At 40.5% G+C, this 17,108-nt stretch overlaps 1 protein-coding gene and 1 long non-coding RNA gene across 2 annotated transcripts; one reads left to right on the top strand and one right to left on the bottom strand.

Moving 5' to 3' along the window:
- Nucleotides 1-3,128: 3,128 nt before the first annotated feature.
- On the bottom strand, nt 3,129-17,108 carry LOC124279084. The gene is made up of 3 exons (XR_006899296.1): nt 15,302-17,108; nt 13,406-13,415; nt 3,129-3,152 (listed from the first exon to the last, which is right to left on the bottom strand). It is a non-coding gene; the product is annotated as an uncharacterized LOC124279084 (long non-coding RNA).
- On the top strand, nt 8,826-11,676 carry LOC124279083 (zinc finger protein 525-like). Its single transcript, XM_046714885.1, has one exon. It carries the CDS (start codon nt 9,271-9,273, stop codon nt 10,255-10,257), a length of 987 nt encoding a protein of 328 aa, XP_046570841.1. The 5' UTR covers nt 8,826-9,270; the 3' UTR covers nt 10,258-11,676.

The raw sequence follows: 17,108 nt of genomic DNA on the forward strand, positions 1-17,108 counted from the left end.
TAGATGTGGTATCTGAACTTTTCGTAGCTTTCTGGAAAGCTGCATCTAGATTCTGTGGCACTGCATAATCCCGAGATCGTCGGGGGTAGAGTGATTGCATCTGGATCATCTTCCTTCATCAAATCGTCTGAGCTGTATTGCCACTTTTAGATGGTGATGTGAGATCTAGGTTATTGACCATCAATACCGTATCTCTGCATCAGAAAATATGATTCCTCCATCATCCTCAAAACCATCATCATTAATAAATTGTAGATGCTCTTAGGGACTGCGTGTAGCTATCTGAATATCTGATGAGGTTTGTGGCGATCTAGTTGACTTGTCGCGCTCTATGTGGAGATCTGATGGGTGATCGACCTGGTGATGAGCGCAGTGGAGATGCGTCTATGGGATGATCTTCGGAGACTTGTGAGGTGAATGTTGATAGCCCGCGAAGCTCTTGGCAGTCCCTCGATGTTCTTCTAGGCGATGAAGATCTGGAATCATATGTCTTTTCGCGAATGCCTTAGCGAAGCTTCATTCGCGTCGGTCGAGGGGATCGATGATATGACCTTAGCGAAGGCTTCCGTGATGTCTGATGGTCTGAGTCCATATCTAGAGATGAAATCGAAGATGGTGATGATCTCTCCGCCGAGCGAAGGCCTTAGCGAAGAGCTGTACATCTAGGTCCTTCGTCAAGGTGGTGCGGGACTTCCTTGGCGAAGGTGACATCGTCTTAGGCTGCTACGTTGGCGGGGGTGCCTCTGGGGTGCTGTCGTTGGAGCCTTCCAGCGAAAAACTCGGACCCTGCTTGCGCGGTTTGTAGTGGTCCTCCATGATGTTCATAATCTGCGCATCATGTCTTCTGGGATGATCTGTGGCCAAGAAGTTAAATGCGTCTTTTCTGCGATGGGGTTCACATCAATGGCGTCTGGCGTCGGTGTAGAGCATCAGGCTGCATGGAGATCTCTGCAGAAGTCACAGTCGCTGACACGGTCGCTTCTTCTGCCGTAAGTCGGGGGATGATTATCGGCTGATCATCGTAGAGGCCCAACTCTGCTGCTGGAGCGATCTCGGCTGAGAAGTTCTTGCTGTCTTCGTGGAATTTCCCTTTGGAAGTCTGCGCTGCCCTGGAGTGTCCTCAATCTGCGTTGAGGCGGCGATGAGAGCCCTCTTAGACTTAGTCTGCAATGGCGGGATGTCTGGGGAGGCGGTCGTTTCTTGAGTAGCGGACTGCGTCCCGTTTCCTCTGCGCAGGGGTCTCTAGCAGAACACCAGGCGGGAGAGGGTCGATCGCTAGCAGCTGACTGGAAGGAATATCTGGACTCTCTGCCATGTTTTGCCCTTGTTTGCGTGATCTATCTGCAGCCGTCTTAAGGCATAAAAGATGATATTTATTAAATGCAGAATGAGATAAATTAATGCAGTAACTGCAAGCGTGAATTAAGCGCTGCACAGTAGAACAACTAGGGCATATTACATGTGGATCGGGAGGCAGAAAAGCGTAATCTACAAATCGTACAGATTTTCATGAGCGTAAAGCTAGCTGAACAATCCGAATACCGTGAATAAACGGTAGAAATCGATAATTAATCAATACAAATAGTAAAGGATACTAGCTATACCTCTATAGTAACCTATGAGAGGTAAAAACTAAGAGATTATCAAAGGATATGTGTGTAAGGAGACACAAAGCTCTCACATCCTGCTCACTGGAAGAAGGAGAGTGGAGCACATGGCCAGAGGGTGGCGACACCTTTTCCGCCAGGGGACACAAGGGGAGCAACTTCGTGGTGAGTACCAATTAGTGATTTTATTTTGAAGGGCTTCAAATAAGGAGATACAAGTGTTCCACTATGTTACAAGAAGAAGAAGACAAACAAAGAGCATGAGTCAGGATAAGGAAAAATTCAGAACACAGTCTGGGACAGATGTCAAACCTGTTGAATACTTCGTCACAATCCACTCAAACTACCCTTATACTGTACCCTAGTATGTTCTCTATTTAATCATTTCATGTGTAATGCTTGGCAGATTCTTTCATGTAGTTAGGATGGACTATGACTGAAGATGATAAGACACAATTCCAAAGTAGGACTTCACAGATCGGTGGTTAGTGGTTTCTATTAATTTATAAAGTTGTTAATCTATGGAAACGCAGGACTGTCAATATAGGGTTGAGGATGTTTCCAGAACTCACCTTGAACCCATCTCCAGGAGTCTTGACACATGTTGATGATAGTTCATCCATGTCCGGAGCAGTTCATGTGTTTATGTTTTTGTTTCACCATTGGGAAGAAGATATTGATCCAGGGAGAAAGTTCTGTGTTTTTGTGTATCAGAGTGCTGTGATATGTAGATGTTGTAGGACCACATGGCCGAGTCCAGCATTTAACTCATCGGTCGGTAGTGCAGGGTCTGTCAAACGGCTACATTTAATGCCAGTCTGTGTAGATGCTTGATAACGTTTGACTACCCATGAGGCACTGATGTAGATGCAGCTATTTGTGTCAGTGGGTGACCGTCTATTGTTTGGCATCACTTGATATACAGACCCGTGCCAGATATATTCGGACACCTGACATAATTTCCATAGACTTACATGTTATTTCTGTGTAGCATAAATAATTTTCATGAAGTGAGTTGAGGATGGATCTTTATAAAATTTGACAGGCAAATGTGAAATCATCTCTGCTCTGCGCACATAATTTAAGTTCAGTTTTCCGACCACTACTTAACTAATGACATAACATTTATCAACTTACGTATGGTTCCACAGTGAACAATCCCATAGGCCGCAATGTTAAAGGAGTTCACGGCACTGTACATATGTTGATTAAATTGTTGCCATTTGATAAATAAGCAACAGAAAATTAAACAGAAATTATGTGATTGTAGGTAAGATGATTCCTCATAAATGTGCAAAATTTGACTTGGATCTTACGAAAATTAAATTCATGAAAATTATTTATGCCACACTAAATTAACATGTAAGTCTATGGAAGTAGGTCAAGTGGCATGGGTCTGTATCATGTTCAGTGAGTGAGTTTAGTTTTACGCCATTTTTAGCAATATTCCAGCAATATCATGGCGGGTGACACCAGGAATGGGCTTCACACATCGTACCCATGTATTCGGCGTGACGAGTGAATGCTTTAACCACTAGGCTACCCCTATATGAGGTTCAGTACTGCTGAGTGGCGTTAGTCTGTATGTACAGAACTTGTTTGTTCATCCAGCCCTGCGAGGGGAACTTGACAATACATCGACTTGATGTTTCTACTTCACTACATTTTAGGCCTGGTGAAGTACAACATGTCATAGATGGAGGGGAGACAACTCTGTAACACTTTGTTTCATTCGTAACTACTTGTGTCTTTCTGTGACCTACAAGAAGACTCTTACCTGTATAGTATGTCATTATTGCCAAGAATTGTGGCAAACCAAATAAATCCCGCTTAGTAAAATGTGGTATGAGGTCAAATAGTTGCTTTGCGATTGTCGGTTTTCACCATTGTTTCCTGATTATAAAATGTTTTGTTACTGATCTTTGTTAACGACATAAGAAACCTACTTAAAGTGACTTTCTTGTTGTATTATAAATGTTTGGAAATTCTGAGTTATCTTTCCTTGGAAATAGTCCTAGAGTATTTTCATCTCTGTGCCCATTTGGGCTTAGACAAGGCCAGTTGTGGACATGGCCACAAGAGGGGTACAAAGCCCCATCCGGCTTGCCGGAATGACACAAGTAGTTACGAATGATTTTGTTTCTGAAGATGGAGGGGAGACAACTCTGTACACACTGTTTCTGATAAAGTCGTATGAAGGGCCCTGTTCCATGAAGGATATGTTAGCAGTATGACAATTAAATCCACATGTTTACATAGATTAATTAAAGCTGATGACTTCGTGGAATGGGACCATTGATTCAGTATTCTGAAATGTATAATGTTATGGTATTGTTTCAGTACCAAATTATATTGTGACTTTGTGTCATGGATCTATAGAGATTATATAGACATTAAAAGAATATTTGATTGTGTTGTGTTTTTTAATGTTTGTTACAACTTGACTTAGGCTCCAGGAACAGTATAGCACTGTTGTATTTATAACAGAAAAAAATCTTGGTATATTTAAACTCAAGCATGATCTTTGTAATTTTGTTATCTGATATTACTTGCACTCCAATCAGAATCATATTGAGATATTGTTTCCTTATTCAACCATGTGTACATGTAATGGTGAATATTTGATATTCAGTAAGTATGTATGACAATATATTCAATGTGACTGTACACCTGTACAAATGTAAGCACTGTGTGTCATATTCAATACTGAACAACCTGTACAACACTTATAAACATGAAATGTTGTAGTGATTCTCCTAGCACTGTTGCTAATTACATATGCCAACAGAATTCTGATTCGGTGCTACATATTGTGGTCACTTTGTATCACACCCATCTTCTCAGTTAGTTCAGTGGTTTACAAGATGTGGCCCATGGTGAGTTCACTGTGACCACTGTCTCTGTCAGCCTCGTGACTTGATTCTGTATTTTATACAGGTAGCCATCTTGAACTTATATTGCTGACTGCGTAATTAAACAATCACTGTTGTTGTTTTTTGTGTGATTGAGTATGAAATAACCACTGTGTTAGACATGTTTGACATCTCACCTGAAGCCGTTAGTGCTAATTAAGGTAATTTCTATGTTTATATTGATGCAACTTGAATTAGTATAACAGTGAGGGATGTCTGTGGGTGTCTGTTTTTGTAAAGCCCTAGTTAAAGTCTCATATTGAAATGTTGCATTTTCATGAGAGTCAGGTGAGCAGTGTGCGAAATAGACACTGGCCTGCAAGCCCGTGACTAGTAAAAATCCAGTTAGGCCAGTAAATCTCCACAGTCACTGGCCCAACGGGCTGGTGAATTTTCATATGTAAATATATCTCTCTCACCGACTTGTTAAGTTACAATACACTTTTAAATCATGCAAGATTATGGCCTGATAAAAAATGTTCTTCATATTAGATTAATGATGAAACCCATGTCATGCCGAAAATATCTTATCCTCATCTATATTTGTAATCTTTTGATTAGTTTCTACATTCAAATTTTGGGCTAGAGAACTATGTTGTGGGCTAGAAACTTTCAGGCATTGCTAGCCCGACTGGCTAGCAAAACTTGGCAACAATTTCGCACACTGCAGGTGAGCAAGGAGTTTTGGCTGCAGTATAAAGTCAGTTATTCCCAAGTGTGGGGACTGACCATGGGTCAGCGGTGGCCACACAGAGCATCTTGCCATGGACACTCGGGGGGTACTCACAGATCGCAACAAGTGTACAGTTGCTCACCTTCCTCTGATCTGGCTGTGATGCTAACAGTGGCAGCTTCTCTGTTAACTATGTACTTCTAATTATACAGAATCATGATTATACAGACACATAATTATTTCAAATTGTTTTTGGAAATATTCCAGACAAATATCAAATATGTGGCATTATTCTTCATGTATTGTTTTCTATGTTTGCATACAATTGTATCCCAAGTGTTATTGACATTGTTGTGTATAAACGTGTAAGAGCAGTTTGGTAGTGTGTGATGTGTGTGCAGTATACGCTGTGTGTGAGTGATGTGTGACTCCCTCCCACTGCCAGTATGTCTGTGTCATGTGCACCACACATGGATGAAATCCTGATTAAACATTACTGCTGTTGAGCTCTTGTCTCTGTTGTCTTTGCTGCTGTCAGTCTTTTAGTTGCGGGCAGGTTCATGTTAGCACCCTTCAGGAAATATCACATGAGAAACATAACTGTTTATGGGATGTAAGCTGAGTGCTCATTGGTTGGATGGCTCACTGGCTTCACCTTATACTGGAGAAACAGCACCATATGTGTGATGTAAGCCGAGTGCTCTGATTGACTTCACCTTATACTGGAGAAACAGCACCATATGTGTGATGTAAGCCGAGTGCTCATTGGCTTCACCTTATACTGGAGAAACAGCACCATATGTGTGATGTAAGCCGGTGCTCATTGACTTCACCTTATACTGGAGAAACAGCACCATATGTGTGATGTAAGCCGAGTGCTCATTGGCTTCACCTTATACTGGAGAAGCAGCACCATATGTGTGATGTAAGCCGAGTGCTCATTGGCTTCACCTTATACTGGAGAAACAGCACCATATGTGTGATGTAAGCCGGGTGCTCATTGACTTCACCTTATACTGGAGAAACAGCACCATATGTGTGATGTAAGCCGAGTGCTCATTGACTTCACCTTATACTGGAGAAACAGCACCATATGTGTGATGTAAGCCGAGTGCTCACTGGCTTCACCTTATACTGGAGAAACAGCACCATATGTGTGATGTAAGCCGGGTGCTCATTGGCTTCACCTTATAATGGAGAAACAGCACCATATGTGTGATGTAAGCCGAGTGCTCATTGGCTTCACCTTATACTGGAGAAGCAGCACCATATGTGTGATGTAAGCCGAGTGCTCATTGACTTCACCTTATACTGGAGAATCAGCACCATATGTGTGATGTAAGCCGAGTGCTCACTGGCTTCACCTTATACTGGAGAAACAGCACCATATGTGTGATGTAAGCCGAGTGCTCATTGGCTTCACCTTATAATGGAGAAACAGCACCATATGTGTGATGTAAGCCGAGTGCTCATTGCTTGGAGTGTTCATTGGCTTCACCTTATACTGGAGAAACAGCACCATATGTGTGATGTAAGCTGTTCCCACGATAGTAGCAAGTAGAAACCAAAATAAGGGAGAAAGTTTATCACCTATAATGGTTAATTTAAATGCATCAAGATTGCATCATTCACTTTTGCCCTATCAAGCACCATAACCTGCACATTTTCAACACATATATAGAAGGATGATATATTGTTTATATCTCTACAGGATTAGACTAACGCTTAGTCTCTAAATATATATAATTTTGATAGAAACAAACAATTTCTTTAAAATTGACAAGGAGCCCAAATCAAATGGGAGATTCAGAACCTACACCAGAGGAAATCTAGACTTTCTTCATTTAGGGCTTAAACATTACAGAAAGGACTTGGCAGAATGGGAAAATAATGCAGTTCTGAAAGGACTGTGAGACAGATTACCCCATAATATGCACCCTTCCTTCTTACATTTATATCGCTTAGTCCCTGAATATATATAATTTTGATAGGAACAAATAAACCCATATAAATTCAAAAGGAGCCCCAGTGAGTTGGGAAATTCAGGACCTGAGTGAGTGAGTGAGTTTGGTTTTACGCCGCTTTCAGCAATATTCCAGCAATATCATGGCAGGGGATACCAGAAATGGGTATCACACATTGTACCCATGTGTGGAATTGTTCAGGACCTGAGTGAGTGAGTTTGGTTTTACGCGCCGCTTTCAGCAATATCATGGTGAGGGACACCAGAAATGGGCTTCACACATTGTACCCATGTGGGGAATTGTTCAGAACCTGAGGAAATCTAGACTTGCTTCATTTAGGGCTTTAGCACTGCAGGGAGGGCTAGGCAGTAGGGAAATAATGTGGTTCAGGGTCTGAGACAGAGTATTCTTACATGCACCGTGTGGAAATTTACTTAATTTACTGATCTTCGTAAAGGTCCCTGCTACCACTGATACCTGCTGTGATGTAAGTTCTTTATGTTTGTGAGATGGTCACAAGTACAGTATCAGTACTGGATGCTGAGGAGGCAAGAGGGGGATGATCAAGCTACTGCTACCAACAGAACAAATAATTAGCATGTCACTTTGAAATCAAGTTTGTTTTGAGTATTTCAGCATTATATTTCAAATAGAAATAGAAACAAATATATTTGTACAAGATACTATTGAAACTTATTAATGCCACAGTCTATGGAGAAGATGCCATCAATGTAGAAGATATTTTACTGATATGTTGCTAGACAATACTAACATTTACGTGTATGATATTATGATCTCCACTATGGAGAAGGTATCATCTATGTATACACCATCAGATTACCGACTTTTCTAAAAATATTTTCTGGAGTAATTAATATTGGTTCTGAATCTGTTTCATGAAACCACTGACTTGATTAATAATGACCGATTTGTCAACCATGTTACATCTTTATTCAGATACCATATGAACATTAAATAAAGAAACTCTTAATCTAAATGTATTAAAGTTATGTTAAATGAATATATTTGAGGTCTTTCTATTTTAACTTCTGTAGCTCGAAATATTGAATGATTTCATTTATGTTATGAAAATACGGGTAAGGCCAAATGATAATAAATGACTTCTTTGAGAGGCATTTTAGAAGTTGTATAGATGAAGGAAAACCAAGTTCTATGGATAGTCAACTTCTTCATTGCAATGGGTGCGACGTTTTGGTGTAGGTACTAACACCGCTATCAAGCAAGTGATGATAATAACTTGATAATAAATGACCAACATGCTGCAGAATATTTGAATAATCATATATATAGTCTTTAATAATATATTTTTGCAAACAAAACTGAATTATTACAAAACAAAACAGATTTATTCTCTTATAAACATGTGACACTTAAATTAAAAAACTTATTTAGAACAAAAGTTTACTTTTCATAACTGTTACAACATGTTATCATGCAATATAGGGTATTTGTTGCTATACTCGAATTAACGATTCATCTGATATTTACACACGCCATTAAAGAGTCTGTTGCATGAATGTTTAGTTACACACAAAAATTGTGTATATTATTCAAGGTGTAGTTGTTACAGTTTATTTTCTTTCGTAAACCTCAGTACTTGGTGACGATTCCGATTTCGTTCTTGTCGCCTTGTCAGCTTTTATATAAACCCTGAAAACAGTATGGCGTCCATCGGACTCGGAAAGGCCAACTTGTAGAAACTTTGAATGTGCATCAGCGGGAATATATTCATCAAGATAACAAAATGCACTTGTTCTGAAGCAGATACATCAGCCGTCATGTTGCCAAAGTGGGTCTTAAAAATGTGTCTCGTTACTAACGTAATATTATATCAGCGTAATCCGAACGTAACACTGTCTGTTTATTTGGGATTCCTCGACTTACAGTGAACAAACCATACAATCCGTGTAACCCATGATCTTCATTATAGAGGATTGCATAAACTGAGGGCACTTGTTGGAGAAACATTTTTGTTTTCGGGAACGACCCCCATCTAATTTTATTAATGCTGGAAGAAACATAAGTTGTGCAAGGGAACAATGCTGCCAACGTATTCTGGCACCATAGGTAAGCTATGATACTTGCCTGAGACGATGGAGGCACACATTGCAATCACTTGTGCCCCAGAGCTGGGGCCCCAGTCTGATGCATCTTCTTCTGATTGCAAACATGAACGATCCCAGTATTCTCAGTCAGACTTCAATCAAATAAACAAACCAAAAGAACTCCTGCGTGAAGGCTTTGTCACAGAAGATAGTTGTGATGATGGAGAACAAGTAACTGTTGATACTGAGATACACACAGACTGCAGCGAGGACCTTTCTTCTAATTTACAACTTGGTTTTATACAGAACTGCTACAACCAGGGTTCCCTCACTGACAATATTACCGTCGTGACCCAAGATGTGTCTAGTGAACAGGTGGGCCCTAATGATGGCATTACAGAGAAGAAAAAGAAAGTGTATATTTGTGACATATGTGAGAAGGTGTTCAACAGAAGTGACAATTTGAAGATTCATATGCGTGTTCATACCAATGAGAAGCCATACTTGTGTGTGGTGTGTAATAAGACATTTTCTCGTTCACAGCATCTCACAACACACATGCGTTCACACACTGGTGAGAAACCTTTCTCTTGTGATGTATGTAACAAAAGGTTTTCAGAGTCAAAGAGCTTACAAAATCACCGTAAAACACACACAGGTGAGCGTCCTGACAAGTGTGATCTGTGTGGGAAGTGTTTTACCCACTCCGGTCACCTCAAACGTCACATGATGACTCATACAACAGAGAAACCATTCAAGTGTGGATTGTGTGACAAAACGTATACACGCTCGGAAAACCTAGAGAAGCATATGAAAGTACACGCTACATGTGAAGTGTACACCTGTGACAAGTGCGACAAACGATTTCTCTCCACAGAGAGACTGGATGTCCATTTGAAGTGGCATGCTGGGGAGAAGGTGGCTATATGTGAAATCTGTGATAAGCTGTTCACCAAGCTGGACTACCTCAAGAAGCATGTGAAGGCTATGCATACAGAACAAGTGTCAGTACTGCAGCAAGGTGTTCAGCCTTAAGAACAACCTGCTTATTCACCGGCGCACACATACTGGTGAGAAGCCCTACAGGTGTGTGGTGAAATATTTTGTCAGTCATCACAGGTGAAGTCACACCTACTAACTCACGGCCAGCAGATACCTGATGACAGCGACGATGGTGGGGCAGTGGTAGGGAGTGAGGAGGCGGCGTCGTCAACACTGGCAGCAGAGTAGCGTACTCCACATGTACTCTGTCATAACTGTTGTGTACCTTCGTTTGTTGTCATGGAGTGTAGGGCAATTCCCCACCTCCACATCACCCCATATGCCATTTCCCCACCTGGACATTTCCCCACCCAAGAATATTATTTTCCCACCTCTTTGAAAACACCTAAAAAAATTGATGAGTTAATTGGTGCATCTGAAGCCTGAGTGAAGGGAACTGTGTTTGGATGGTTATCAGCAGCTGATCAGTGGGGGAAATTTATGAACTCAGTTGCCAAGAAAATCTGCCTGAATATTTAAGATTATATCTGCCTGAATATTTAAGAATGAAATGTATTTTACAATACTTCTTGTTCAGGATAGTGGGGAAATGACTGACCAGGTATATATTTGGGTGGGGTATTGTCCGGGTGGGAAAATGACTGGATTCCGTTGTCATGTAATTATGAAACTTAATTCACCTGGATCATCCATAATCATGATAATTGTTATACAAACAGGAGTGTGTGCTTCTATCATATTTACTCGTATAGTCCACAAGTTGTTACAATCTTGATGGAACATTGTGTGTTTTCATATTTGTCTAGTACTGAGCACATTATGTCCCAAAATCTTAACCATATTTGCTGTATTATGTCGGGGTAAAATGGTATACCGCAGTATTTTGCCATCGGTTCGGTATACCTTAGTGCGATCCAAAAATACAGCATTTTGTATTTTCGTACCATTCTTCTATCGACTCATAAAATAACATTGTTGTTCATTGAAATTAACAAAGATTATGGTTATTTTTATTCCATGTTATTAACAATGTATTGTAAAATTTAGCTCTTGTAAATTTTCTGTATCATGATCATATTTCATATACCGAACCGAAACGGACCGAATTGAAGGCCTTGTACTGCAATATGTAGCATAGCATAGTTAGAGTGTACCATTTCACCCCTAGTATTAAGCATATTAATTGCCATGCTCCAATGTCTGGACCAATCCGTAATGTTTATGAGCCAAGTTCAAAGACTGACAATTAGGTATGTATGGCAGTAAGAATTCTCTTGTGTATATTTGACATGTTTTATACAAATGATTGGAAAAATCTACTTCCAAGTGAAAGTACAGTATAAAGTTTTAACTGTATAATTTGGTGTATTTGGTTCCCTAAACATGCTCAACAATGCTTAATTGTTGAAACTGTCAATAAAATGTGCTGATCAGCATATGATCAGAAATCAAGCCTGTGTCTGTTGCATCTTATCAAAGGCTGGGAATACACTATGCCATTTAGAAAGTGATGCTGTGGCCTATACTATGGATCCAAGTCAATCTACACTTGATAGAGGGGTACACAAAGTAGGTGACTACCAGTTCTCAGACTTCAGTTGTTATGAAAGCTGCAGTGGCTTAGTGCGTTAGATTGTTGACATGTGTGCTAGCAGTTCAACTGTTGGTTCAAATCCTAGATGGGACTCACCCCCCACAATTACTATAATCTGTACTTTACTGAGAAAATCCCTAAAATAATCTGTTACATTTGACCACTTTCTACTGGGATGGAAATAACCCATTGCCCGACGTCCCGGCCCAGTGTTTTTTTCTGTCGGGCAAGCAACTTTGTATATGACACTGTACAGTTGACTTTCCAATGTTAATTATGTTGCTTATTTGAAAAATCATCAAGAAAATCAGTCAGTATAGTGGAAACATTATCAGGGCAGGTGATTTTACATGTGCCACTGTACCGGAGTACACTAGCAATTTTAAAGTTATTTCCACCTCTGTTCTAAATGGCAATGTTTATTCATATATTTGTCATCTGCCGGATATCATTCCTAGAGTGCTCCAGATTAGTATTAGTGTATGTATGGCTAAAATCTTGTCTTGTATCTTGTGTTAAAGCATTCGCTTGTCACGCTGAAGACCCGGGTTCGATTCCTCATGTATGTACAAAGTGTGAAGCCCATTTTCGGTGTCCCTTGGAGTGATGTTGCTGGAATGTTGCTATAAGCAGCGTAAAACCATACTCACCTTACCCAGAGTTTATGTAAACACAGTAAATTGCAATTCACTCCACCTTGGAATTCAGGTGTGCGAGAAAGGATGGAGACGGCACAGCACAGGCTAATGAATCAATAACTTAGTGGGCACTTGTGCACGTGCTTCTCTAACACCTGGCTGTCCCTTTCTCTGCACTCCTCCCTCATAACAAATAGTGAACTGTGTCAAAATTTTGATGATAGTTTCTTAAAGAACTTTTTTGGTGGAGTCCGGAAAATTTTCAAATATAAGAAAGCTGTTGGGTATTAGTAAATGATAAACATGTATACTATTTATATTTATGTGGCAGTTTTGTACAATGATAAAATTTGCAATTCATCGGTCTGTTTCCGACTCAAACGGACTGTATCTATCAAAGCTACCATTGCTTACAAGGCCAGAGCAAAGAAACTGAAGTTATGATATAAATGTGATGTAAACTTACAGGCTAGTAGACAGTCTTTAAATAATTGAGTTTGGACCAGGCAATCCAGTGATCAACAGCATGAGCATCAGTGTATGCAATTCGGATACGATGACATACATGTGTCAATCAAGTTAGCAGGTTGACAGGTATAGGTTGTTGAAGACAGTTCTAATCCATATCATCACGGGTCCACTGTCTGAGGTACCAGACTGAACTGATGACAGTAATGTCCTGTATTAAACCCTGCCATCTACTGACATGTGACACATGAAACATTTAAATGCATTTCCTCCAATGTACATGGTATGTATGGTCGAACAAACCATTCCCTATGTGAACATTGCATGTAAATAGTGTGTCATTCATGTTTGATGGTGTAATTCTTTGGTACGTCCTGCTTTCTGCATACTGTCTTAGCAGGCCATGGTACCTCCTGCCTCCTACATGATGTGCCAGCAGGACATGGTACCTCCTGCATGATGTCCCAGCAGGACATGGTACCTCCTGCCTCCTACATGATGTACCAGCAGGACATGGTACCTCCTGCCTCCAACATGATGTCCCAGCAGGACATGGTACCCCCTACTTACTGCATACTGTCCCAGCAGGACATGGTACCCCCTACTTACTGCATACTGTCCCAGCAGGACATGGTACCCTCTACTTCCTGCATACTGCCCCGGCAGGAGATGGTACCCTCTACTTCATACATGATGTGCCAGCAGGACATGGTACCCCCTACATGATGTGCCAGCAGGACATGGTACCCCCTACTTCCTACATGATGTGCCAGCAGGACATGGTACCCCCTACTTCCTACATGATGTCCTACAAACACAGCCAAGCTAAGACTAAGTAAGAGTTATGGTGTCAGTGTGACAGATCCGTGCACCATGGCCTACCAACACAAACAACAAACACAGTGGTGTGAAAATTGATGTTTTACTGATCCTCTTGATACAAAACAGTAAACCTGTCCCAGCCTCTGTGCCCTGAATGTTGGCGATGCTCTGTAATGCCAGCATCTTCAGCTTTGTGAGTCTAACCAATGGAAAACTTGCATGATACAACAGAAGTACGTCAGTTTAACCATGCATCCTGCACCGTCAAGCTGAATTAGGACTTACATATCATATACACTTACATGGATTACTGAAAACAGCTCATCTTTAACTTCAGCTAAACGGGCACAAAATTATGTAAGCTTTTGTGTTTGTTTCATTATAGATTCTTTCGGATAAACCTTTCTGACTAGGATTTGAAAAGACTGCATTCAATGGAATAATAAACAAAACTGTTTTCCACATGACCTGTTTCCAATATCTGAGGATCAGTTGATTTGTAAACCCAAACAAATTGAAATTTGTCTAATCTTTTACATTAAAAATACGATATACCATTAATGGTGACATGATAGGCTAAGAAACAATAACCTGGTATGGAGTTACAGTGCCAGAGTGTTGGGAGATCTCCACTGGCTTCATCAGCCCTGTACACACACCAGCTGTTCAGACAACTTGGTGTTTCAGATGAACTATAAACATGCTTTTATGGCACTCTTGAAAATAGTACATAAAACAACGGAACAATGACGGAATGCAATAATCTAGCTACATAACATATGCGCAGAACATATAAAAAGGACCAACAACTAATACTAATTTAATCAATAAAAATATTACGTAATGTGAATATTTAACAATAGTGACAATTCTAACATTCCTAGTGGCAACAGACTTAAAGCTGTAAAATCCTACCTCATCTGCCTGTGTATCTTTGTACAAGATGACCCAATTTTGACCTCATATAAAAGGGACTTTGAGTAGTATAAAATGCAGATGAATTCTGTAATTTGTTCTTATAAAAGAGTAATTTGTTCATTAAAAACAATATATTTATACACCTGGATAAAACAAGCCCTAATTAGTTTACACTACTGCATCCCTTTGATTCATGCCGCATCGTGTGGAAACAACCTCAGTTCAGAGGGATACTAGCTCATGAAAGGTAGGTGAATATTGAGTTTCTTTGCAAATATAGAGTTAAAAGGATATTTTGCTTGTTGGGACCATGACATTATATCGGGATATCGGAAATATCGAGACATCCATATCGAGTTAAAAGAGCTTGAATAATGATAAATTATGAAGGATTTTGCCGGGACCAAGATGTTATATAGAGACAACCGAGATATCGAGTCATCAGAGTTCGACACAACAGTGCTCGACTGTATGTATCCAGATTGTCCTAAGAAGTGATCATGAGTCATTTTATTATTACGATGATTCAGGGAAACCAGTGGATAATTGCAAATATACTACCCAGTTTAGACTCACTTAAAGCACTCACTACAGTCCGTTTGAGACAAAATGATACCGATGAATTGCAATCTAACACAAAAACAATATAGACATAAAAGAATCAAACCAACGCGGACTGCAATAAACACAATTATTCGTTTCCAGGAGTATATATATGGTTACAGTGAAGATTAATTTCTTCACTAACTTGGGGGAACCAACTTCAAACTTTATGCAGAGGATCATGCATCAAATTGCTGAAAAGTGCAGTGAACAGCTGTATTGTTACCAAGTATTGTTAAGAATTAAACATTTCGCTAATTTTCACGGAGTTTCATCATTTTTGAACTCATGACAATAATCTTTTCAACGTTACGAATTTGTTTTACAATACATCAGTTCATGTGTAAACAGTACCTTTAAACAGTGGAATATTTTGCAAAATCTCGTTTAGAACAGTTGACTGAAGTAAGTGGCTACATTTACACTAGTGAGTCTAAACTTTTGATGGGGAGTATAGTTACAGAACAGTGGCTCAAGAGGTACTCAGGTGATTGAATAAACAGGTATAAGGGGAAATCTGATCACAGTCAGACACACAGGTAAATATATAATCAGGGAGCTGACAATCAGGTAATATAGTTTTATAAACACAGATTGCAAGTTACAAAAACCTTTGTTACAAATGGAATTATGTTGTAAGTAGTGTTTTGTCCAGGCGTATAATTGATAAAACAGTTCCTGGCTGCAGACTGCGTGGAGAGTGATGCAGCAGCCACGAAGCCCCAACAGACAATACACATTTGTACAGACGAGGCCAATACACCGAGAGTCCGTAAACATGAGACGAGGTTACATGTAAAATGTGCTATACAAAATATGTATTATGTATAAAAAACACAGACAGACATATGTACAAAACTGTTGTTGATCTGTGCCATATGTACATTAAGAACATGCCGAGTCCCAGACTGGGACATGGACGTCGTTCAACTACTGCAGTCACTTCTACATGCTCACATGACCAGTCACTAGTATTCTACATGCAAATAAACATGAAACAAATCTACCTGTGAGTATATACTAGGACAAGGAGTAAAAATACCAGTCTAACAACATAAAATGAAATACTATTGCAATCATATTGACGAAGTGATAATCTAGATGACTTCGTACACAGCAGTAACATCCATGCTGTCCTTGTGAAGTGACCTGTTGGCAGACAGACATTAGAATAATGATCATGGAAACATGGCGACAATAGAAGGTTCACTTCTGAAGACATCATCATATCAATATGACAGTCAAGACATGTTGGCATGTAACCAGGCGGGTGATCCACCGAGAAGCCTGCCTCTCATGTCATGCTGGCATGTAACCAGGCGGGTCGTCCACCGAGAAGCCTGCCTCTCACGTCGTGTTGGCATGTAACCACAAGGATCGTCCACCGAGAAGCCTGCCTCTCACGTCGTGTTGGCATGTAACCAGGCGGGTTGTCCACCGAGAAGCCTGCCTCTCATGTCATGTTGGCATATAACCACAAGGATCGTCCACTTAGAAGCCTGCCTCTCATGTCATGTTGGCATGTAACCAGGCGGGTCGTCCACCGAGAAGCCTGCCTCTCATGTCATGTTGGCATGTAACCACAAGGATCGTCCACTTAGAAGCCTGCCTCTCATGTCATGTTGGCATGTAACCAGAAAGGTCGTCCACTGAGAAGCCTGCGTCTCATGTCATGCTGGCATGTAACCAGGCGGGTCGTCCACCGAGAAGCCTGCCTCTCATGTCATGTTGGCATGTAACCACAAGGATCGTCCACCGAGAAGCCTGCGTCTCATGTCATGCTGGCATGTAACCAGGCAGGTCGTCCACCGAGAAGCCTGCCTCTCATGTCATGTTGGCAT

Source organism: Haliotis rubra, unplaced genomic scaffold (genome assembly GCF_003918875.1).
Source record: "Haliotis rubra isolate DU_JTF1 unplaced genomic scaffold, ASM391887v1 Scf246, whole genome shotgun sequence".
NCBI classification, from domain to species: Eukaryota; Metazoa; Mollusca; class Gastropoda; order Lepetellida; family Haliotidae; genus Haliotis; species Haliotis rubra.